The 25,328-nt window shown below is 37.3% G+C and overlaps 1 protein-coding gene across 3 annotated transcripts in view; it reads left to right on the top strand.

The window, feature by feature from the left end:
- Positions 1-25,328, top strand: part of HAO1 (hydroxyacid oxidase 1) — a 75,738-nt gene that overhangs the window by 18,980 nt on the left and 31,430 nt on the right. Inside the window, exon 3 of one of the 3 annotated variants that reach the window (XM_072634428.1) lies at positions 21,740-21,995. The exons of the other annotated variants lie outside the window; for them this stretch is intronic. Within the exon in view, the coding sequence (XP_072490529.1) occupies positions 21,740-21,995 (256 nt within the window). The remainder of the gene's footprint in view (positions 1-21,739; positions 21,996-25,328) is intronic. 3 annotated transcript variants of the gene reach the window in all.

The following is a 25,328-nucleotide window of genomic DNA, read 5'->3' as shown; positions in this document are numbered from 1 at the left end:
TCTGAACCCCATCATTACCTCCTAGGACACTGAATTAACAGATGCCCTTTGTGGGCCACTGTCAGTGAGCACTGTCAGTGTTTTATAGAAATCAGGACAGAATCATAATAATGAGTAGTAATAGACAGGTAAACCTAGGTAATACACAGCTGGGGCAAAAGCCTTTGCCAGTTGGCAAAATGTCTTTGCAGATCTTTAATGGTTTCCTTACCCTTTCATATGCAAATTTAGCCACTCTAGTTTCACATGGGTAACTTCCTCAAGTATATTTGGACATTTAGTCCGGAGTCCCTTGAATAATGCCTTACTACACTAGCTTCTCAATTCAATATTTTTTTGACCTTAGTAACTCAACTAGAATATTTTGGTCACATTTATTAACATATTCAATTCTTTATTTCTCTCTGGTGACTTGAAAAAGCTCAAGCATTATCCAGTTAAATTCCTCTCCTATCTTTTGCAAAGAATATCAGCAAAGTTCATATATCACAAATTTTAGGTAATGTTAATACCAATAGTCTTTTGTGAGAGTGTGCACCAGAAGTTCTTTCTTGGAGACCACAGATGTCAAGATGTTTGTGAATAGATCTCAGAGGGTCCATGAAGTTGAATGGGAAAAAAATCACCTATATTTCATTACAATTAGCTTCTTTTATAATCCTATGCATTTTATTTCATTCATTTAAAATATTATTCTTAAAGGGTCCATAGATTTCAGGAGAATGCCAAAGAAGTCCATGACACAACCCCTGACCTAGTCTTACTACAGTTGGTGACTAGAATCCGTGGTCTGTAGCTGCTGGGTCCAAATTTAAAAAGCAAGCAAAACTTTACAGTATTCCCATGGTTGCCACCTTTCTTAGAGTGCCAAGGAAATTAGAAAAGAACATAATGAAAACAAATATAAATAAATACCAGGGGGAAATAATCTTCCTCTTTCAGAAGAAGGGCAAGAAGTCAACAACCATTTATTGAGCACTTACTATCTGCCAGGCACTGTGATAAGCACTGGGAATAAAAATATAAGGGAAAAGAAAGACAGTCTCTGTCCTTAAGGATTTAGCATTCTAATTGGTGAAAAACACATAAAAGAGAGTTAAAAAGCAGAGAAGGGAAAAGAAGCTACCCATACAAGGCATAAGGGAGAAAGAAGTTTGTGGAGTCAGAATAAGGAAGTAAACATCACTGCCCTGGGCACTTTCTTTAAAATAGAGATTTCAAGGAAGAACTAAAAGATCAGATGAGAGGGGCTGTATAGTGAGGAGGCTACTGGGACATGGTAAGGAAATAATTTTCAAGAGTTAGGAGCAGAGTCCAAAGAAGAATGAACGAGTGAATCTTGGGTCCCAAAAGAGCTCTTAGAACACATGGGATTCTCCCAAAAGGAACTGGAGACATGGAATCAACTGGATGTCATTTGTATCTTCAGGTGAGAAAACAAACTGTCCTGGAAGAAAATAGGTCCTTTTAGCACATAGACAACCCCTAAACTTTTCCCTGTAAAACCACAGGGTATTCCAAATAGAAGTTCGGATAAAAATGTTCCTAGGGATGCAATTGCAGAGAGTGAATAAAATTCCTCTAGTGAATTCCTATAATAAAAAGCATTCAAGATGGAGATTCCAAATGAACTCCCACAATGCAGCACCTGTGGGGAAAGGTGTGTGTGTGTGAAACTGTCACAAAAATTTCTCTGCCACAGTTAAGAAATGAAACGGTAACTACAAAGAACCAACACTGACTCATCAAGAGTAGGTCATGACAGACTAATCTTATTTCATTCTGTGACAAGATTATAAAACTAGTATGCTGAGGAATATAGACATATTTTGCCTATATATTAATAAGGTATTCAGCAGAGTTTCTAATACTATTCTTGTGGAAAAGATGGCAAGATGTAGACTCAATAATAATACAATTATGTGGATTTTGAATTAGTTGAATAGTCAGACTAAAAAAGTTATGGTTAGTGGTTCAGTGTCAGCTTGGCAAGAGGTCTCCAGTGGAGTCTGCCAGGGATCTGTACTTGGTCCTATGCTATTTAACATATCTATCAGTAATTTGAATAAAGACTTAAAGGGTATAGTCTAATACACTGGATGACAGAATTAAGATCCAAAGGCGAGAGGTTGACTCTAAAAGGATGAGATTCGATAGGGATAAATGTAAAATCTAATACTTACATTAAAAACAATCAGATTCACAGGTATAGCTTTAAATCAGTTAAATATTAGTGCATCTAAAGAAAAAAGATCTAAAGATTTTGATGAACTGCAAGTTCAATGAGCAGATTTAGTAGATTTTTTTATACAATAAGAACAATACTATAAAAACAAACAGTTTTGAAAGTTGGAAAAACTACGACCAATACAATGACCATTCATGATTCCAGAATGCAGATGATGAAAATTAATTTATATTATAAAGACATGACAGATTTAGGGTACAGAATGAGACTATATACATCTTTATAGTATAACATATAGTATATGCATTATAATAAATGTATGTCATAAGCATATATATAATATGCGATATATCTATATACACAAAAACTATGTACATACATATATGAAGCATATATTTATATCTCTTTCTGTACCCTAGGTCTGTCATGTCTTCATAATGTATATCAGGTTTCATTTGTATGTGTGTGTATTTCATATGGAAATATATATACACACATACAAACATATATTTATTATATAGCCATTAAGGGAATTTGTTTGGTTTTTGTCACAAGAAATTTTTCCTTTTTTTCCTCAGTGTAATGGAGGATGAGAGCAAGAGTGAAATAGACTTCTGTCCATTCAAAAAATAGAAAGGCATGGAAGGCTGCTGTAGATGTAAAATGTTGCAGTCACTTTCCAATGAATTCCTCTCATGGAGTAAGTAATTGGTAAATGTATGTAATGTAAGCACAAATCTCAAAAAATCTTTAAAAATATATATATTACCAGTGTGATGTGGCAGCCAATAAAAACGAATTTCTTATCTTCCAGGAATAATGAAATGATAATCCCTCTGTACTCTAATATGTTACATTTGGAGTACTCTGTTTAAATCTAAATTATTTTATTCAGGACTAAGTTGGAGAGAATCCAGGGTAAGACAACTGGAATCATGAAGGACCAGTTTAGCCTAGAATGGGTAGGGTGATAGCTTGATGCATTATCTTCAAGTTTTTAAATGTCTGTCATGTGTAAGCTGAATTAGAAGCATTTTGTTTGGCCACAGGGGTCATAATCAGGAGAGTGTAAAAATTTCAAAGAGTCAAATTTAATCTTGATGTCAGGAAAATTTTAACAGGACACTCCAGAACTAGAACAATCTGCCTAGAGAGATGGTCGATTTCTTTGTCTTTACTGGAATTCTATAAGCAGACTCAGGATAATCACTTGGGTATTTTACAGTGGTTGATTGATTCCCTTCAGATATAGGCTGGATTAGATGACTACTGAGGTTCCTATTTTGAAATTAAGATTCTGTGGACTTGCGTTTTGTACTTTTGACACATGCTGATGCCAAAGGGCAGGAAATAACGGTCAAAGGAGCAGGAACCAGACTCTATTTTAAAATGCCTTAATTCTGAGAATCGAAACGGGTGGGGACTTTCCTTCCCATTCTTTCTAGTATAGGTTGATTTGCAGACATCATCAAAATTCATGCCACAGGAGCTCAGAGATAATAACAACAACAAAAAACAAAAATAGTTAACACATATGCTGTGTTATGGTTTACAGAGCACTTTATGTACATTTTCTCATTTGGTGCTCACAATTACCCTTTGAGGTAGGTTAAAGTTCAGGTGCTTCTTCATTCCCATTTTATAGATTAGGAAACAGAAGCTCAGAGAAATTAAGTAATTTGTCCAAAGTTCCTTCCCATCTCCTCCAATAGATTTCTCTCTCTATTATCTCTACTCTCTCACTTATTTTCAATTTCTCCCTATTTACTGGCTCATTCTCTATTGCCTACAAATATGCTCATGTTTGCCCCAACGCGAAAAACCTTTCACATGATCCTTCCAAGAATGCTAGCTATCATCCCATATTTTTTCTGCCCAGAGCTGAGCTCTTTGAAAAGGTCATCAATAATAGGTGCCTCCACTTTCTTTCCTCTCTTCTTTTTAACCTTTACAATCCATGTTTTTGTCTCATCATTGCACCAAACTGTTCTCTCCAAATATACTAATAATCTCTTATTTGCCATATCTAAAGGCCTTTTCTTAATTCTCATTGTCTCTGACCTCTCTGCAACCTTTGACCTTCTTCATGACTCTCTTTTCCTTCTTCCTTCTTTCTTGTCTCTTTGGTTTTCAGGACACCATTCTCTCCTGGTTCTCTTCCTAACTATTTGCCTACTTTTTCTCATTCTCCTTTGCTGGATGTGTCCCACAAAGTTGTATCCTGGGCCCTTTTCTTTTCTGCCTCTACACTACTTCACTTGGTAATCTCATCAGTTTCCAAGGTCTTAATGGACCTCTATGCTGATGATTCTCAGATCACTCTGCTGACCCTCAGTCTTGCATCTCCAATTGTCTTTCAAACATCTCAAGCTGGATATCCAATAGACATCTTAAACTTAACATGTCCAAAACCAAAGTTTATCTTCCCCTCAAACCCTCTCCTACTCCTAATTTCCCTATTACTGTAGTAGAAAGCATCACTAACTCCCTCCCTGCCGCTTCCCTCAGGCTCACAACCCAGGAGTCAGTCTTCACTTTTCATTTTCTGTTATCCCCCGCCCCCCCATATCCAACCTGTTGCCAAGGTTTGTCAATTTTATCCCTTCAACATCTCTCCAATATGATTCCTTCTTTATGACACTGCCATCACTCTGATACAGACCCTCATCACCTCACACTTTAATTACTACAATTGCAGAAACTACTGTAATTACTGCCAACTTGATTACAAGGCTTCTGGTGGGTCTCTGCCTTCCTCAAGTCTCTCTCTACTCCAGTCCATCCTCTGTTCAGTCACTAAAGTGATTTACTTTAAGTGGTGTTCTGACAATGTCATCTCTACTACTCAACAAACTCCAGTGGCTCCCTCTTACCTTCAGAATCAAATATAAAATTTTTTGCTTGGCTTCCAAAGCTCTTCGTAACCTAGCCCCTTCTATCTTTCTAGTCTTTTTATACTTTACATTTTATACTTTTTATACTTTACTCCCTAACACCTCAATTAAGTGACACTGGTCTCTTGGCTATTCCACAAACAAGGCACTCAATCTCTTGGTTCCAGGAATTTTCTTTGACCGTCCCCCACACCGGGAATGCTCTTCCTCCTCATCTCTGACTACTGGCTCTCTTCAAGTTCCAAACAAAACTCCATCTTCTACAAGAAGCCTTTCCCAACCCCTTATTAATTCTAGTACCTTCCCTCTTTTAATTATCTCCCACTTATCCTGTGTGTAACTTGTTGCTTGTTGTCTCTGTCATTAAATTATGAACTGTTGAGCGCAGGGACTGTCTTTTGACTTTTTTTGTATCCTGACTTTAACACAGTGCTTGGCACATAGCAGGCACTAAATAACTATTTATTGTTTGACTGATTCTAGCTCTAGAATCTAATTATTAGATTTCCTCAAGGGCCAATAAACATAAATGTCATACCATAAACTTAGAAAAGAAAGTTGGGAAAAAAGCAAAAGAGTGAAAGAAAAAAATGATACACAGAAAAGCAGGAAAAGAGAAAACAAGAAGAAAAAAGAGTGATAGAGAATAGACAAAAAGTAGAAAAAGAAGGTCATAAAGTTGGACTGAATAGAGTTTCACCAGCAATGGCATAAGGCAAAACCAGAAGAGGAGAAGGTTGGCTGAGGGATCCCAGAAAATCTTCCTTGGACCAAAAACATCATTTGTGTTATCTACCCTTATCTGCATTTTCTGCTGTTGAAATGTGAACCTTGGTAAGCAGAACCAGGAGAACACTGTACACAGTAACAGCAACATTGTATGACTATCAGCTATGATACATTTAGCCCTTCTCAGCAATATAATGATCCAAGACAGTTCCAAAAGACCCAGGATGGAAAATGCTATCCACATCCAGAGAAAGAACTATGGAGTCTGAATGCCGATCAAAGTATAGTATTTTCACTTTTTTCTTTCTTTCTCATGGTATTTCCATTTTATTCTGATTCTTTTTTCACAATTGATTAATATGGAAATATGTTTAATATGATTGTACTTGTATAGCCTATATTAGGTTGCTTGTTGTCTTGGGGAAGAGGGGAGGCAATCAAAGGAGGGAGAAAAATTTCAAACTCGAAATCTTACAAAAATGAATGGTGAAAACTCTCTTTACATGTAATTGGACAAAATAAATGCTATTAAATGCAAAAAGAGAAAGAAATAAGATCCATCTTTTGATTTAAAGTGTTACTGCCATAAAACTTCTATCCCAGAAGGGAAAAAAAAACCAGCCATTAAACCGAATCATCATTAAAATCTTGGGAGAATTAATTTTTTAGATTAGTGAGAACACAGGAACCCTGAAGAAAAGAGATAGGACAGGGCAGGCAGAAGTTTTGGGAGGACTAAGGAAGGTCTATAACGTGGAGCCATGAGTAGTTAAACAGGTCTGAATTACTGACAACACTGAATCCTTGGGAGAGTGTTGGGAGGGTGATGCTTGAAAAACATTGAAAAGGGAGCCGGAAGCATGCATGGAACAAACTTTGCATACAACCTTATATATATATATATATATATCCAGATCCATATCGCAGACCAGACATATTCATTTGAGGGAAAACTCACAAATCCAGCACAGGATTAGGTAGTTTGCTTTTGCTTCTTTTCATCGAGCCTAAAAGAAGCCAGCCACTCTCCTGACCAGGAGACTAGTCTGAAAAATTCATTCTTCCAAGATGTTAATGATTATTTGACTTCATGTTGTTCTACTGCTTGCATGAGAACTTTATGGAAGTAATGCTTTAAAATCAAAAGAGTGACTTCAGCAGTAAAAATCGCAGACTCTGGGTCAGACCAGACGAGTGATATTTTGAGACAATGAAGACTTTCTGGGATCCCTGTATTTCACCCTGCATAGGCTCTAGTCAATATTTTGAAATCTATTTTCATGGACTCCATTTCTTTGCCTATTTCCCTTCATGTTTCCTGTGACCAGGAGTGAATACCATGACTCCTATGAATACTTATCTTGGGTATCTACTTCCCTTAAACAATTTTGTTCTGTCACTTCCAGTGCAAAGGTCAGGTTTCCTGTGACCAGACCCTGTGTCTGTTATTGTCAACAACTGTGTGGGAGATTGGAAGATGGAGGAAAAGGACCATTTATGTCTCTCACTCTCACCTAGTATCTGTATATATCATTCATTTTATAGTTTTTAACTCCTTGTGATCTGTCCCCCAAGAATCTTGTGACTATGTTTCATTCGTTACCATCAATCATTCAACAACTTTTTATCAAGCATCTACTATGTGCCGGGCACTATGCTAAATCTACAATGACAAAGAAAAACGTATTTTTGGTCTTGAAACTTATATTCTCTCAGGGTAGATAACTCATCCTCATCCTAGGCAGTATTCATAGATGATTGAAGCCTTACACAGCACTTTACAAATGTTATCTAATTTTATTATAATAACAGTGGGATGCAAATGCTGTTATTATTCTCATTTTACATTTAAGAAAACTGAGGCAGAGAGGGATTAAGTGATTTTCCCATGGTCATATAGCTAGTAAGGTCCTGAGGCTAAATTTGAACTTGAGTCTTTTTTCACTCTGGGCCCAGTACTCTATCCACTGTTATTACCTAGCTGTATCTCAACTACTCATGTGTACATACATATAACTTCTGTGTATGTGTGTACATATATTTATGTATATGTGTATATATGTATGTGTGTGTGAATATATGTGAGAGTATATCCAGAATAAACATATGAAGAATACGTAGAAAATGAAAACAAGGTAGTTAGGAGAGATGTCACTAACATTTGGGATCGGGAAAGATTTCATGGACAAGATGGTCCCAAAGCTATGTCTTGAAGGAAGTGAGGGATCCTATGACATGAGCATGGAGATGATCTGCACATGAGACATTATTGCAAAGGCATTGTAATGAGGTGTCATGGGCAAGGAATAGAAAGGCCAGTTTGGCTAGATTGTAGAATGTGGGAAGAGGAGTGATATATGTTACAAAGATAAATTGGAGTCACCTTGTGAAGCCAGAGGAGTTTATATTTTATACTGAAACAGTTAGGAAACCACTGGAATTTACTGAATAGAGGAGTGACATGGTCAGATCTACACTGAAGAAAAATCACTTTATCATTGGTGTGGAGAATAGAATGGGAGAGTCTACAAGTAGGGTCACTCCATTGCAATAGTTTACGGAGTCCTGAGCACCCAAATTAAATGTTTCTGTGTAGCCAGTTAAGAAAAGAATGGATGTAAGAGATGTCATAGAAGTAGAAACACCAATATTTGACACCTGATAATACATTTGCGATAAGGCAGAGAGTGAGGAGACAATACTGAATTTACAAACCTGGGAACCTGAAAGATTGGTAGTGCTCTCAATAGAAACAGATAAGTTTGACAGAAGGTTAAGTGATTGGCAAAAGAAAATGAATCAAGTATGGGACATGTTGAATTTGAAATGCCTATTGACTATCTAGTTTGAAATGTCCAATGGACAGCCAGTGATATAGGACCAGACATGGATACACATATACACAGAGATACTGATTAAACATGTAAAACTTGATGAGATCACTGAAAGTATGAGAGAAGATATGAGGACCTGGGTCAGGGGCTTGGATTCTAACCAGAGGTAAATGGCATTATATGGATGATGAACCAGCAAAAGAAACTCAAAGGAAAAATCCAGGAAAAGAGAATGTCCAGGAAGAGCTATTGGTCAAAATGGATGAATGCTGTAGATGTCAAAAACGATGAAGACTGGGGAAAAATTATAAGAGCTAGGTCAGATACAATACTTGAACCTGAATCTTGCTGACTCTAAGACTGGCCTTCTGTCTCTATGTTACCACCTTAATTTGATATTGAAATATACTAATTTATGTATTGAATTTTAAAATTTGTTTATTTTTATCAAAAGCTTCAGGAAAGGAACGCAAAATCATTTAGTACCCAAAATGTCAAAGGAAAGAACAGTAATATTAATCAGTGCTGGCATTACATGTAAAACAGTATATGTAAAACAGTGTTATTGTACCTGCTTAGCTCAGTTTTAATTTCTTCCTAAAGGTTAATAAGCTCTTGTTTTCTCAGAAGAAAGCAAATAGGAACCTCAGGCTCCTGAAATATAAATTTATTTTGAATGACATGAGTCTTTTTGAATTGATTAGAAAGGAAACCTTTATGAAAACTTGTCAGTTGAGAGAAAACTGCTTCACCAGTTTAGAAGCAGAGTAGCCCAGGGTAAATTTGATTAAAACAGAAAATAGAAAGGGAGGAGGAAAATAAGGAGAGAGAGAAGGTAGGTAAAGGAGTGGGATAGAAAGCTTAAAATCAAACATAGCCTCATTTGTCTTGTACTTTTGAGCTGTTCCATAGAAATGTCCCACATGAGGGAGCTCTGGGACTTCAAATGGAAAAAAAAGGGAATTCCACATAATGCATTCCAGCAGTCCTCAGGACATTAGCAAATTCTTATTAAACTGTCAAATTTTTAAAGAAATTCTTGCCCCTGGATGCAATTAGAGATTACCACACAGGATTGAATGGACCATAAAATGATTAAATCCAAACACTTTCTTTTTAAACCTAAAAGGCCAGGACATTCCAAAGTGAAAGCTCTAGACACAGCTATTGAGTGGGCCACCTATTAAGGCTCAGGTGGGAGGGTATGTAAAGCAACACAAAGAACCATACAGATACTGAAGTGTTGAGTTAGGGTGAAGGTGAGACCCTTTAGCTGTCGAATTTTCTGGATTTTCCGTGATTAAATGCTCAACCTTAACATCAAGTGAAAGACTGCTGAAAATGAAAGGGGAAAAAAGTCATTTCCTTTGCTTCAGACCAGAAAAATGTATTTTCAAATGCTTCACATATATATCTCTTTATTTATTTATTGCACTATGTGGCCAAGTAGATATACATTTCATTACTCCTACTGTGTAAATTTTCATGGAGAACACCCTAGTGAGCTTCAGGTTTGCCTAGACTGGATAAAGTCAATGTTTTGCCTCGGAGATATTTTTATTATTATTTTCATTTCTTCAGAAAAAAAAAAAAGGTTTGTTTTTTTGGATTAAAAACAAGCCAGGGAAAGATCAAGACAGGGTTTTGCTCATATTAGCTGTCTATAGCTACTAAATGTTTTAGATGATAATAAGGAGATATAATTCATTGCAGGCAGAAGAGGGAATCAGTTTTACATATCTTACTTTTGTGTTTAAATATTCCTATTCATGTTCAGAGAAGATGAGAGCTTACTAAATGGTTGTCAATGTCGAATATCCTCTTATAATGAGTACAAGATATGGTCTTCCTTGTTGCCTGTCTCTCAGCATTCTCCTGGGGAATGGGTGACAAATTGAGGTTAAACCACTTGATAAGTGGATATACTTAAATATCAAAAGAATTGTGAATGGCCAGCTTTAAAGAACTCGTTTTCTAGTATTTATCTTCCAGTCTTTAGCCCTTGTTAAAACTTTTTTCTAAGTCATCAAACTGCTTTACTCCTAAATGATCATTGTGTTTAATTACATAGCATGATGCTGCAAATTCTGAAGTTCCCATCAGAATCCAGACATTAAAGGTTTTAGACTATGGGAGGTTGGTTGTGGTTGTCATGTATAAACCCGATACTGTCTAAAAGCTGTAATTAAAAGGCATTTCACTGTGGTGTGATTCCCATGTGATCATACAAGTTATGTAAGTTCCTTACAACTTCACAATTATAAATTGTAAAGATAATTCTGTAAGATATCAACCCAGGAGGACCACTTAGTACTTTCTTGACCCAATCTCATGTTGCATTATAACACCGCTATGATTACTACAGAAAGAGGAGAAAGAATATGTTGATAATTATGTAAAGAATGTGTTGATTTATATAATCTTGGCCTAAGCATTTTTTTGTTGATTTATTAAGCTAGCATCTAAGCCAACACTCTCTCCCCATCCTCAATCCAACATACACAATCCAAGAAAAAGGGTTCTGGGCATAATTTAGGGGCCTTAAACAGATGAACATAGAATAAAGGCCAAAGAAAGATGCCTGTTGTTGATTTGTGTCAGGACATGTCTCATTGCAGCTCTTCCAATATTCTGGGCATGATAAACCCTACACAGTTAATGATGTGCCATACAAAGGTAAAGAAGGGAGGAGCGAGTTATAGTTGGGTGTGCTCTTCTGTGCGAATATTTCCCAAGTGGAAGAAACCAGGCCTAGAGCCTTACTGGCAGCTTCAGACTGTACTGTTGTACCCTTAGACAATGGACCATCAGAAAGCTACTGGAAAGATTATGTCGGGCTTCCTGGCCATTCTTGGCAGTGTTTAAATTGATTAAGTTCCCCAAATTTCAAACTGGGATTTGTCTGACCATTTCTGAGTATTTCAAGCATGATTCTAGCTGGAAGTTTTGTCCTTCCCATTAGGTCACTGACTCCAGAACTTCATTTCTGGGCAATCTCAAGCACAATTTTATTCATTTAGTACACAATGTTAATTGTGTTTTTAGCTACTCCTCATAATCACAGTTCCTGCAGGGGAAAAAAAAAAAGGCTGACACACTCAATGGACTTTAAGGTGCACATTTATACAAACACGCCAGAATGACAGACCCTTAGTTTAGATCAACACAACCATTTTGTACTTTGTCATTACATATTTTTCCCATTACATAATGACTTCCTGCACAGATGACAAAATGCATTTTCTCAACAAAATTATTTTCGGCGCAGCTGTTTTGGTGAGTAAGTCATTGCAGGAGTTTTTTGATCAAATGCATTTCATCAAGAAAATAACTTTAGGCACTTCAAACATGTTTGTTTTTCTCCCCCTTTAAAAACACAACTTTGGAAATGAGGCTCCCTTTTCCCATAAATGTTGGCTCCTTCCAGAGAAACCATGTGAACTCAAAATACAGTATTGCCTCATTTACCTGGCATCACCATGAGGTGTTGTTTCACAGAAGTGAATTTTCCACCTCATGGAAGCTCATGCTTCTAAGCACTAAGACTCAAAAAACTGTCATTTATTTTTGAAGGGAACCTTTTTTAAATACAGGGTGTCCCCCAAGTGTTATTGCAGTATTAAGTTACTAAAGCTTAAAACTATTCTGTCTTTTGAGACATTCTGTATATTACATACCACCTTGCCTTTTTAAAGTATGCTTCAATATCCAAATAGCTCTATGATCTTGTCAATGAAGGCAAATTATAACTTATCCACTTCTCAAAAATCCTGTGTAGAGGATTCGTTTAATACCCTGGAATCTTTCCTCAAAGTTTTCTGATTTCTTCTGTGGGTACCTGTGCAGCATCTCTGCAACTAATGTTTTGATTCCCCTTCTAAGCACCTCGAGCTTGGAGATTGTTTCATTCTTTGTATTCATATCCCAAATACAAAGCACATTGTCTGGCACATAAGTGGATGCTTAATAAGTATTTGGTGATTAATTGATTGTTGAATGGTTAGTCCCGCTCCTTTTCCCATCACACATCATTTGGCCTCTCTTTGTAAACCTGGGGTCATACAGAAGTGTGGAGGACTGTTTGTTCCCTACACCAAATAGCCCCTGGTATTTTTTACAGTAGGTTTTCTATTGCTTCCTCCTTCGTAGTCAATCCTTCATATGTCAGCTTTGATCAACTCCTCTCTCCTCTCTCCCATCTTAGGCCTTCTATTCAATTATCCAGTAAAGCACAGGAAAAACTGAAGGGGAAAACCACGAGCTTGGCACAGATCCTCCATTTCTATTTTCCATGCCCCCCAAATAAATACTTCTCCACTTATCAGGCCTAATCAGTACCACTCTGCTTCGTGGATAAGAAAATTCCTTTTTTTGCTGGCATGCCTTGGTTTTCAGGCTGTGTGTGCTTAGGGACACAACTACCTTCTCCCCTCCCTTTTCTTTTCCTTGAAATTCTTGGCCTTCCAACTTTCTGGTAGCTATGTTAACTAGCTCATTATTACCGAAGAATATAGCTTTATTAGTATAAGGCAATTTTTTAATTACTTGCCATAGGGAACTCCCTAAATTAGAGTTTCTTTTCTTGCCCTGAGGTTCTAGACTGGGATCTAGGCTCCCTTCTTTTGGGTGACTATGTGATCTTCCTATCAATCATAAGTAGTTCCTTTACTTAGTTTGGTTCATTCATTCTTCTACCCAGAACAGGGTCCCTTCCCAGACTAAATAATTCTTCCTGTTCTTAACTTGTGTCTTTTGGTGTCCTTTTCATTAAATTCCTGTTTCTGAACCACGTTATGCCCAGATCAATGGCAAGTCTGCAATAATGAACGTAACCTGGTCCAAATCAAAAATCAAACATCTTTCTTTGGCCCTTATTCTTATTCCGTATGTTTTGGACTCCTAAGTTTTTCTCAGACCCCCTTTACCTTGGTGCATGTGAATGGCGTCAGGTCGGAGATATTAGTTTAGACACTAGCTTAATACATGAACAAAATATATTTAGGCCAAGTATACAGAATCTCAACATATTCTCTTTTCCCTTTCTGTAATAATCAGAGCAGTGTTGTATCACCACATGAAGTTGGGTTTACTGAGCACTAGCCTGGAAGTCATTTGTGACCCGCCCACACAAAGGCATAATTCAGATACCAGGAAGGAAGCAGTGTTAACCACAGCCAAGTTCAATTTAATATGCCTCCAATATTAGGTCCAGTGCGCTGTGCTAAACACTGAGTATATGAAGAGGAGCCTGAAACATAGCTCCTGCCTTCAAGAAGTATAAAATCTAGTAGGGGGATGAGGCACATACACAAATAACTGAGATAAGTTAAAAAATAGAAACACTAGTTTTATTGATGTCTTTTATTTTCATACAACCTTATTTTCCTCCTGTGTCCTTCTCTTTCTCCCCTTCTAGAGTATAAAATAAATTGAATATGATAAGTGCATAGGAGAGGTCAAAGAGTAAGGTGTGAGAAATTTGAGGGCAGATGGGTTCACTTCTACTTAGGGAGATCTGAGAAAGCTTCCTGTGGTAACCTAATTTGGTCCTTGAAAGAAGGAAGGGATTTCAGCAGGAGATATGGGAGAGTCTGTTCCACACATAATATTCACACATAAATATTGTGTAAAGAGTTTTTATATAATACATATATCTGCACACATATATATGCACATACATGTATACACACACACATATGTTAAATACAGTCCCTACTCTCAAGGAACTTGCATTCTAATGGGGGAGACAATGAGCAAACAACAAAAATGTATGTGTGTGTGTGTGTGTGTGTGTGTGTGTGTGTGTGTGTGTGTGTCAATGATGGGTGAGGGTCAACGGATATGATCAGACCAGTGCATTAAGAGATACATCTGCAGCTGGTAGTGGTGTGAAGGAGAAATTAGAGATGTGAATGAAAGGTAGCTAGGTTGCACAGTGAACGGTTCAAATCCTTCCTGAGATACAGATAAGTGACTTTAGGCAAGTTACTCATCCCCTCTCAGCTTCACTTCCCTCATCTGTAGAATGAGGATAATAATTGCACTTACTTCATGGGGTTGTTGTGAGCATCCAAAGAGGTGACATGTGTAAAATGATATGAAATGATTGTGAATAATTTCAATGGTTAAATATGCATTTGTTCCCAAACCTCAAATTAACTCATTTGTGCTAACAAATAGGGAAAGAAATGACAAATGCTCCATCTTCTTTGCCAAGAAAACCCCAAATGGGCTCACGAAGAGTCAGACATGACTGAAAAACATCAACATGCTAAAAACAATATCAAATCCCATTAAAAGTGACACAGTTACTTCTATAGTAATAAAAACACCTCAAGAGAACTTCTCCTTCCACAAAGTGTTTTCTGCCTCCATCTTTTCTTCTCTTGCTCTTGAGGGGAGGTTTATCTTGTCTGGACTCGATCACCTGCTGGCAGCCCCAGACAAGACCACGAAAATCCACAAGTCCCCAGGGAGGTGACACCCAGATGTCCTGAAGGCATAGCACTAAGAAATGCTATTTCAAGCACTTTTGGCCCCAAGGGTCCCAGGACAACCCCTTCCTGACTTATGCTGCCTGCTATTGTGGGAACTGCTCCCTTGCTGGTAAGATTATCCTTGGGAACTCTTACCTAACTTTGTGTCTACAGTGGTTTGACCCCATGTAACTTCACTTTCAAAATCCCACCTTCTGCAAGAGGCATTTCTTGGCACACCTTCCCCCAGACCCCACCCCCAGCACACACACCGTGTGCCTTTCTGATATTATCTCCCATTTACACTGCATATATCTCATACAATCATCGTTGTTTATCTGTGGTCTCTCCCATTAGAATGCAAGTTCATTGAAGGCAGAGATTTTGCCTTTCTGTGTATCATCAGGGTCTAATATGGTGTCTGGCACATGTAAATGTATAATTGCTTGTTGATTGACTTCTAACCAGAATGGATTTTTCTTGAGGATGTGCCTGTATTTACTTAGTGTACGTACACACCCTCCTCCCAGTCTCCCATTTCCCCATAGAAGTAAGCTCCTTAAAAGCATATTTTGTTGTTGTTTCCCTTCTACTGGGTAGGGGCCAGATAAATGCTGGGGAAAAATGAGCAAAGAACATATGAAGATGGATTGGGATTTGCAAGCTTAGTGGTGAGGTCCTTAAAAATTTAACTCTCATTAGATTTCTTCCTACTTTCTTTAATCCAATATCTCTGGATTAAAAATAAACATTTTTATCAAGGCTTGATGTAAAGAAAATCCTTGCCAAAATCCAGGAACACCAATATGCGTCTAAGCCATTTGTGAGGATTGCAGCTTATTTTGGAAAAAAATGTGTGTGCATCTGACTTTTTAAGTCACAATGCACTGAAACTTATGAGTTTGATTTTTCATTATAGAGGTAGTAGGCATTAATGCCTAACATAATCTAAATGTAAAACTTGGTATTCCCTTAGGGTTTGCACAATTAAGACCCTTGAAAATATTAGTGGTGGGAGATAGAGCTCACACTCACTTTCCAAGCTAACCATATTATACCAATATTTTTTTTACAACATGTATTTATTGTGTTTTCAGGCATTTGATTTGACTGGGATTATGTATAAATCCACATTAGGAAGGGAATATCTTGGAACTACTATTGCCTATTTTTGCCCCCTAAAAATCATGCTAGTATAAACTACATGATTCTTTGCAGATAGCCCACATTCTCATGCTTCTGTTGATGCATCATGCGACAGGAATCAGGAGGTGGTGGTGACAATGGCCATGCCATTGGAGTACAAACTTGATCTGACACTAAGGATATGGAAAACGTTTGAGTATAGGTCTGGTGATGGATCCCATGTCTCTGGTCCAAGAACCTGGCTAGCAAAGTTTGTATAGGCTCATTCTTGGAAGATTAGACAACAAGTGATGTATTTTTTTTTCAGCCAAAACATCTCAGAAATACCATTTACTAAGGTATACATATGGTTGCAATCACATGTCTTAAATTACAGGTCCTTCTGGTACTGAAGTAAGTAGTCAGTGATGTTGATCTCATTTTACTATTTTCAGATTTACAGTTAAGTGATGTTTTTCTTTACACAAATATATTGTAAGATTTTTTTTACTTTTTTAAAAATTTTATTCATATCTTTTGCTTTCACATCAATTTCATCTCTAAATAAATAATCCCCCTTAGTCCTTACCCAGTGAGCCATCTGTTGTTACAAAAAAAAGAAAAGAAAAATGAGGAAAAAATAAAAAAAAAGTTTGACTCCATTTATCAATTAGGTCAGTGGTCAATACCATAGTTACCAACCTCTGTAAGGAATGTAGCTGTGTTTTCTCAACTCTTTCTCCATGACAATCTATCTTTCCCCCTTTCTCCTTCCCATCCCCCCTCCATTTCCACTGTAGTAGTTATGTGCATGAAGTTTTGATAATTTTTTTAAGTCAAGTGGGAAGCTGAAGACATGTAGTACATAATATTAATAGAACAGTTTAACAGAACTTTTGTCAAAGAATTTCTTGCCCAAGCTCTTCCACTTCCTAGTCTTTCCTTGCTCTGAAATAGAACAGAATTACACAGACTGATGAATGACTGATCCATTGAACAGCTTCTACCAAAGGAAGGGGAAGGACATTCTCTTACTTGCTGCTATCTATACTCATGTAGATCCAAAGTTTTATGATAGTATGCTCCTCTCTCCTTTGAAAGGGGATTGAGATCTCATCTAATGTTATGAAAAATAGTAATAATTCCTTTATATACAGGATAAATTCATTTACATTTTATATAGGATTTCTAAAAATCATTTTCTATCTTTTGCACTATAGCTAGGTTAATTTTTATAAAGCTTTGGAAAATTGTTTTCAGTAGTTGACCATTGTCTATAGATAGACAACTTTTTAAAAGTAGTTGCTAGGTGCAAGACACTAGGCTAAGTGCTGGAGATACAAATAAAAGCAAAGGAGAACTGAAAATAGGGGAGAATACACATCCAAACCATCCATCATGGTTTGAAAATGGTCAGGAAGTTACATGGAGTCCTGGTTTGGGCAAGATAAGGCTAACGCTCACTGGGTGAGTGGGCAGCCATTTTCTTTCCTCTGGAAAGCAATTCCCAAAGTATTTGAAATGAAAGCTATGCCCCAGAAGGGAAAAGCAGGGAGGGTTGAGTTCTTGAAATGCAGAAGGGTACATGTATGTGAGGCAGATGTTTTTTGGGTGGGGGGAAAGGGGCCAGAGAATAGTGTTGATGGAAAATGCCACTTTAGCCTACCTTGCTCTAGAGTGCCACCTGATGGTTAGATTTGGAAAGTATTACATCCTGTTAGTAAAACTTTATTAGAGGTTTAAAAGATCAAAGGAATCAGAAAATTTCTAAAATGATATTAACAGCTATTGAAAGAAGATCATACTTATATTATGAGGAATTAAAGCATGATTTAGCAGTATGATCCTTCTGAGCTGCTAAATTCTGGTATTATAATAATGAATGAAAGATAGTATGTCTCAAGTGTTCCTTCTCAGAACCAGGGAATGAATATTCCAAAGGGTGGTCAGCATGCCAGTGACAAGAAGAGCAATATTGGTTTTTTTCCAGTCTTAATTTTCAAATATGAATGGAAAGTCTGGAACATATGATCTATAAAATTCTTTTTCATTTTAAAAATTCTAATCTGCATATTTCAAAGAACTCAGTATTTGGTTTATAAGTTAAAATTAATGCATTTAAGAGGAAAAGGAGACATATTTTGGAGGACAAAAAGTCATTTTTATTACTAGTCAAGATTTAGCTAATAATAATAAACATAACTCTAATAATCCTAAGAATTCACATTTAAGGTTTCCAAAAGTGTTTTCTTTACAGCAACCCTGGGAGATAGGAGTTACAGGTGTTATTTCTACTCTCTAGATGGGGAAGCTGAGACACAGAGCAATTAAGTGATCTAAAAATGGGAATGGAAGGAAATACCTTTAAAGTTATAGCTAGAAGAGAAATCTTGATGAAAGCAGGTATAGAAGAGCTTGTAAAAATCAATATAGCAATTTTGATTATATATCATTTAAAAGCTTTTGGTGAATGAAATTTATATAGTTAGAATGAGAAGCGGTAGAGAGAGAGAGAGAGAGAGAGAGAGAGAGAGAGAGAGAGAGAGAGAGAGAGAGAGTGTGTGTGTGTGTGTGTGTGTGTGTGTAATCTTTGTGACAAATATAATCTAATTTCCAGGCTATATAGGGAACTTGTACAGATATAACAATCAAGATCCCCAATAGATAAGTGACCAAAATGATATGGACAGTTTTCAAAAAGAGAAGTAAAAGCTCATCAACCATATAGTAAAGTTCTCCAGATCTCTAGCAATAAGGGGAATGAACATTAAAATCATTTTGAGGTTTTCTTTTATGTCTATAAAATTGGTAAGGATGATAATGCTGAAATAATGTTTGGAGGGGTCGTGAGAAAGGAGGCACACTAAGACACTGTAGGAGGAACAATGAATTGGTTGAGGTGTTTTAGAAAATAATTTGAAATTACCTGACAAAATGTTATTAAGTTGTTCATACCCTTTGATTCAACAATACTACTACTGAATGTGTACTCTATGAAAGTCAAAATTTTTAAAAATTCTCATATTTGCCAAATATTAATAACAATTCTTTTGTGGTAATAATAATAATAAACTACAATGAAGTGAGTGCTATTGATTAGGGGAAATGACTAAATCATGGCATATTAACATAATTTAATATTAATGTACCATTAGAAACAACAGATATAAGGAATTCAGAAGCATATGGAAGGGCTTAAATGAACTGTCACAGAGTAGGGCAAGAGAAAATGGGAAAACAACACATACAATACAAGTATACAGCAAAGTAAATAAAAATCATATAAAAAGGCAACTATGAAATGAACAATATTCATTCTAGAGGACAGATTGTCAAACTCTCTTTCCTTCTCTTGGTGATGAGGTTGGGGTCACTGGGGGGAGCAGAATGGCAAGTAAGGACAGAAATAGTTCTTGTATTTCATGGCCTTGCCTAACTCTTTTTCCTTAGTAACAGGAGAGGTTTGGTCACAGAGAAAGGAGGGAAGCATTCCTCATGCTGTTGAGGAATTGTTCCGTCATATATGGTCAATGGTCCATGTGTTAATATTTGGATTAACTGTACTTCTCCTTAAAAGGCAAAGTTTTATTGGAGGAAGTTATTGGGAAATGCCACAGTGCTTAAGAAATCGTTGACATCAAGACTGAAAAGGAGTTATCTGATTTACTGAGAGTTACATAGCTAAGAAGTATCAGGGTGGATTCAAACTCAGGCCTTGGGATGCTAAGGTCAGCATAGCAGGCCAACACATTTTTCACTGCACAGCATAGGTTTTCTTGCTTAGCATCTTCATAGGGCATTTCAAAGTGTTTTAAGTTAATTCAGTTCAACAATATTATTAAAATCATAGTGTGTGCAGAGCACTGGTCTGTTAGGAGATATACATGGCTTAGGTAAGAAACATTTCCTTCATGGAATTTTACTATCTAACGGTAAGTAGAGTACCTGTTATGTACTAGGTACTGTGCCAGGCACGATGAGGAATAGAAATAGGTCGAAAACTGAGCATAGATCCCTGTGGAACTCCACTGGAGACTGCCTTCCAGGATGGTGTTGAGCCATTAATAGCTACTTTTTAGGCTCAGCTATATGATCAGTTTCATATTAAAAAAAGAATTGAAAATCATAATTAGTTATAATTGCCATTTGATCTTTAGAAATATAAGATAATTATCTTTCCCTTTTCTTCAAAGAGGCCCTGTTTCTGTCAAAGTGTCCATCATTTTGGCACATTGGAAAGAGCACTAGCTCTGGACTAAAAGGTTGTTGTTGTTTGATATTGTTTCATTTCAGTTGTGTCTGGCTCTTCATAGCCCCATTTGGGGTTTTCTTGGCAAATATGCTTAGAGTGATTTGCCATTTTCTTCTCTAGCTCATTTTACAGAGGAGGAAACTGAGGCAAACAGGGTTGAGTGACTTGCCTAGGGTCATACAGCTAGCAAATGTCTAATGCCAGACTTGGGGCAGCTAGGTGGTGCAGTGGATAGAGTACCAGTGCAGGAGTCAGGAGGACCTGAGTTCAAATCTCACCTCAAGACACTTTGACACTCCCTAGCTGTGTGACCTTGGGCAAGTCACTTAACCCCAATTGCCTCATCCTGGGTCATCTCCAGTCATCCTGATGAATATCTGGTCACTGGATTCAGATGGCTCCGGAGGAGAAGTGAGACTGGTGACCTGCACAGCTCTCCCTCACTCAAAACAAAGTCAAGTGCAAGTCATGTCATTATTTCTCTGATGGCATGGTCTTCTTTGGCAACAAAGGACGAACACACACATTTTATAGATGAGGAAACTGAGGCAAGTGAATTGTCCAGAGTCATACAGCTAGTATGTATCTGAATTTGAACAAAGGTCCTTTTGACTCCAGGGCCAGCACTCTATTCACTGTACCACCCAACTGCCTGGATAAGGGCATTAGAGAGGTGCAAATGCATACATTTTTTCATTTGATTCCTTTCATAAACTTGGGGAGGCAGTGATCAATGGATATGGAAAATCAGGCTCCATGAAATTGTTGCTTTCCCAAGATCACACCTCCCTATGCACCTGAGCATTATCTAAAGGGGTATTTTATGTATGGTATATGAGAAGCTGCATGAGGTAGGTTTGGAATAAAAAAATGATGCATATCTTGACCCTAGTATGACCTTGGCATCATTTAACTTCCTCGATATTTAGTTTCCTCACCCACAGAATAAAGGGCTTGGGTTCGATGACTTCTGATGTCCCTTCCAGCTCTTCTGACTGACTCTCTATTCAACATCATCCTAATTTTTATTTACCTTTCTTTCATTTGATGAAATGTTGGAAGTTTATGAGCCAATGTATATAATGTTCTCTGCCACTATCAGTAAAAGGGATCTTTTCTCACTCTTAAATTAGAGTACTTAATCTATAATCTGAATGACTCTTTTTATAACTGTTGACCAGGAGCATCAAGATGTGGGTCCTAAGATCATGGTCACTTTGACCTTTTATCTTCTTCCTCAGCATGCCATTCTGTGGGAACAGGGATGATGCTAAGCACCTGGGCGACCTCCTCCATTGAAGAAGTAGCCCGGGCTGCCCCTGAGGGCACTCGCTGGATGCAGCTGTACATCTACAAAGACCGGGAGGTCACCCAACAGCTTGTGAAGAGGGCTGAGAGAAATGGCTACAAGGGCATATTTCTGACTGTAGATACTCCTTACCTGGGCAATCGCTTTGATGATGTGCGCAACAAGTTCCAATTACCACCACATCTCAGGTACCTCTCTCCCTTCCTTGTATCCAGTCTCAGAGTTTAATTATTCTCTAGACAAAGGACATTGACTTTGTTTCCAGTTCTTTGCTATGACAAAAATAAAATAGTACTAGGAATATTATAGTTTATATTGGCCTTTTCCCCCCTTCTTTTTGATTTCCATGGGGTATATGCCTACTAGTTGTATGTCTGGGTCAGAAGGTAAGAAGACAGTCACTTTCTAGCGTAACTTCAAATTCCCTTCAAAAGAGGGACAGTGTTACATAGTCATCATGTGTCAGAGACATGACTTGGGCCCTAGTCTTCCTGGTATAGCTTTTTATCCACTACACGATAAAAGCCTTTCATATTCTTAGAGTGTGCTGGAGCTAGCTCCTACTGATGCGTAAAAACCTATTCTTAAAATTTCTGTATGAGCATTTACATCTTGGAAATTTGTTAAGCCTACAGATTGGAGTTTGATATTTTGTTTTGTTGGATATTTAGACTTTAAAAGATTTTAGGAGAAAGTGCTAATAATCCAGATTAACCCTAAAAGTATATTGGGTAGTTTTTGTTAAATACTTAGTAGTACATTCCTGTTATAGGTATAGACAAAATATATTCAAAGTAATTTAGGGGATTCAGCACTAGGAGCTAGAAATATTAGAAAACACTTTGCATAGAAGGTGGCATTTGATCTGAACCAGGAAGGAAAGGAGTAATTTTGAGAGAAGGAGGCGAGAAGAGAGTGCATTGAAAGCATGACAGACAGCCACGACACAAATGAATGGAAGCAACATTTGGGATGTCTTGGATGTGGAACAGCAAGGAAGTCTGTTTGGCTGGATCTCATTTTACATGGAGGACAGTATTGGTCAATAAAAATGGAAAGGTAGGTTCAGGTAATCTGTAAAGGGTTTTAAAAGTCAAACAGAGGAATTTATATTTGATTGTGGAGGCAATAAGAGGAACTGCTGGAGTTTATTGAGGAAGACTGTGACAAAACTAATTTGGTGGTTCAGTGGAGGTTGGATTGGAAAGGGGAGAGACTTAAGACAGGGAAACCGCTGAGAACTTATCATCATTATATGTCAGGACAAGGCATGAGTAAGGTTATTCTTATGGCCTTGAGTATACTAGATGGTGGCAAAATTATTACATTTCTTTTGCTACTCAAGTTTAGGTTAAATTTAAAATCAAGTTATATAGTTGCATGCATACTGCTTTACAAACCCATAAAGCACTGTGTAAATGTGTACAATTTTCCATGTTTTTTTTTTGTCTCATAAATTTCCATCTTCACCCAGTACCTTGGGTAATAGATGTAATCAATGATACTAGAATATAGGTGTATGTCTCTTGACAGTAATAATACCTTATATTTGTTAATTGCTTTACAGCTTACAAGTTTCTTTATTGTTGTTTATAGCATATATGTTAGCATAAACATAAGGGTATATGGATAAGATGCATATTTTAGAAGGAAGTGTAGTCAGAGGATCTGTGATTCAACTGGAAATCTCATGTGTGGGAACTTCCTCCTCCCTTCTATGACCTTCTATAACGGATAAGACCTTGTGACCTGTCCAAGGTAACTAGAGTTTAAGGTACTTGCCCATCTAGTTAAGTACAAGAGATAAGGATAAGAATCAAGGTCTTCTCAAATATGAACTTGGAACTCTATCCACTACACAAATATAGTATGCTATCTAATATAACATATGCCTTCTACACATATATAGTTACATTTATGTATGTGTGTGTATATTAACATATATCTACAAGGGAAAACTAGGTGACACAGTAGATAGAGTGCTAGACCTGGAGTCAGGAAGACCTGAGTTCAAATCTGTGCTCAGACACTTGCTGTGTGGCCCTGGGCAAGTTACTCTTGTTTGCTTCAGTTTCCTCATCTGTAAAATGAACTAGATAGGGAAATGGCAAACCACTCTAGTATCTTTGCCAAGAAAACCCTATATGCGGTCATGAAGAGTTGGATACAACTGAAATGATTGAACAATGTATGTGTTATATATATATATATATATATATATGTATATATATGTATGTATATATATGTGTGTGTATATATATATACACACACACACACATGCATATTATGTATACATATATATGCACATATACATTCACACTCACACATGCAAACACACACATATTATACACACACATATACAGATGTAGATATATGATCAGAGAGGGGCACAATATATAGCATGAAGGTATAGCCTTGTAGACAGGAAGACCTGAATTTAAGTCCTGCCTCTGGCATGAACTGGATCTGGGATTCAGCATCTTAATTGCTCAGTACCTGAGCAAACTATCTGTGATGTGAAATTGTAGAAGAGTGGCAGACATGCATTCTTAAAGGTCCGTTCCTCATCAGGACATCACTACACCATTGGAAGCACAGATCTACACCACATGTGTGTTATACACACTGCCATATATGTATGGATACATATTTATATCTGTCATCTATCTATATTATACATAGATACATACATATCTATATACATAGATAGGGGTTATACCTGTGATTTCATTGGTTTATGAAGAAAAGTGATGAGAAAACTTCTTTGACCAATATAGGTCAGCGTCTTTTCTGCATCTTCAAGTTTTAGTGATTGCTAGACTGAAAAGGTGGGGAACCTGCAGCCTCAAGGCCACAGGTGGCCCTCTAGGTCCTCAAGGGCAGTCCTTTGAGTGAATCCAGTTGGGTCACATGTGCTCTCAAGGCTGCTGGGTCCGCTTTCCTGGACTAGAGTATTGAGAAGTCGTGACTTGTCCAGGGTCACCATAGACAGTATGTTTTAGAAGCGCTGAGTTTAACAGAGTTAGTAGAGCACGGGGCCTGGAGTCAGGAAGATCCAAGTTGACATGTAACCTCAAACACTTATTAGCTGTGTAGCCCTGGGTAAGTCACTTAATCTTTGTTTGACAGTTTCCTCCTGTATAAATAGGGATAATAATAGCCCCTCCCTCCCAGGGTTGTTGCAAAGTTCAAATGAGATAAAAGTGCTTAGCACAGTATATAGCACATAGTAAGTACTATATAAATGTTACATATCATCATCATCATCATCATCATCATCATCATCATTATCATCAATTTCAACCTGAGTCTTCTTGGCTCTGAGGCTGGTGCAGGCAATGTGGCCTCTAATGTGTATGTATAGTACAATATTATACATACACACACACACACACACACACATATATATATATATATATATATATATATATACATATACAGAAATGCATGCATGTGTACACAGAAACACATACATAAATGTACAGAGAGAGGGAAGGAGGGAAGGAGAGAGACAGAGAGAT

This window comes from Notamacropus eugenii, chromosome 1 (genome assembly GCF_028372415.1).
Source record: "Notamacropus eugenii isolate mMacEug1 chromosome 1, mMacEug1.pri_v2, whole genome shotgun sequence".
Classification (NCBI taxonomy): domain Eukaryota; kingdom Metazoa; phylum Chordata; class Mammalia; order Diprotodontia; family Macropodidae; genus Notamacropus; species Notamacropus eugenii.
Note: the sequence above shows the minus strand (reverse complement) of the source record. Positions and strands in the feature narration are given on the sequence as shown.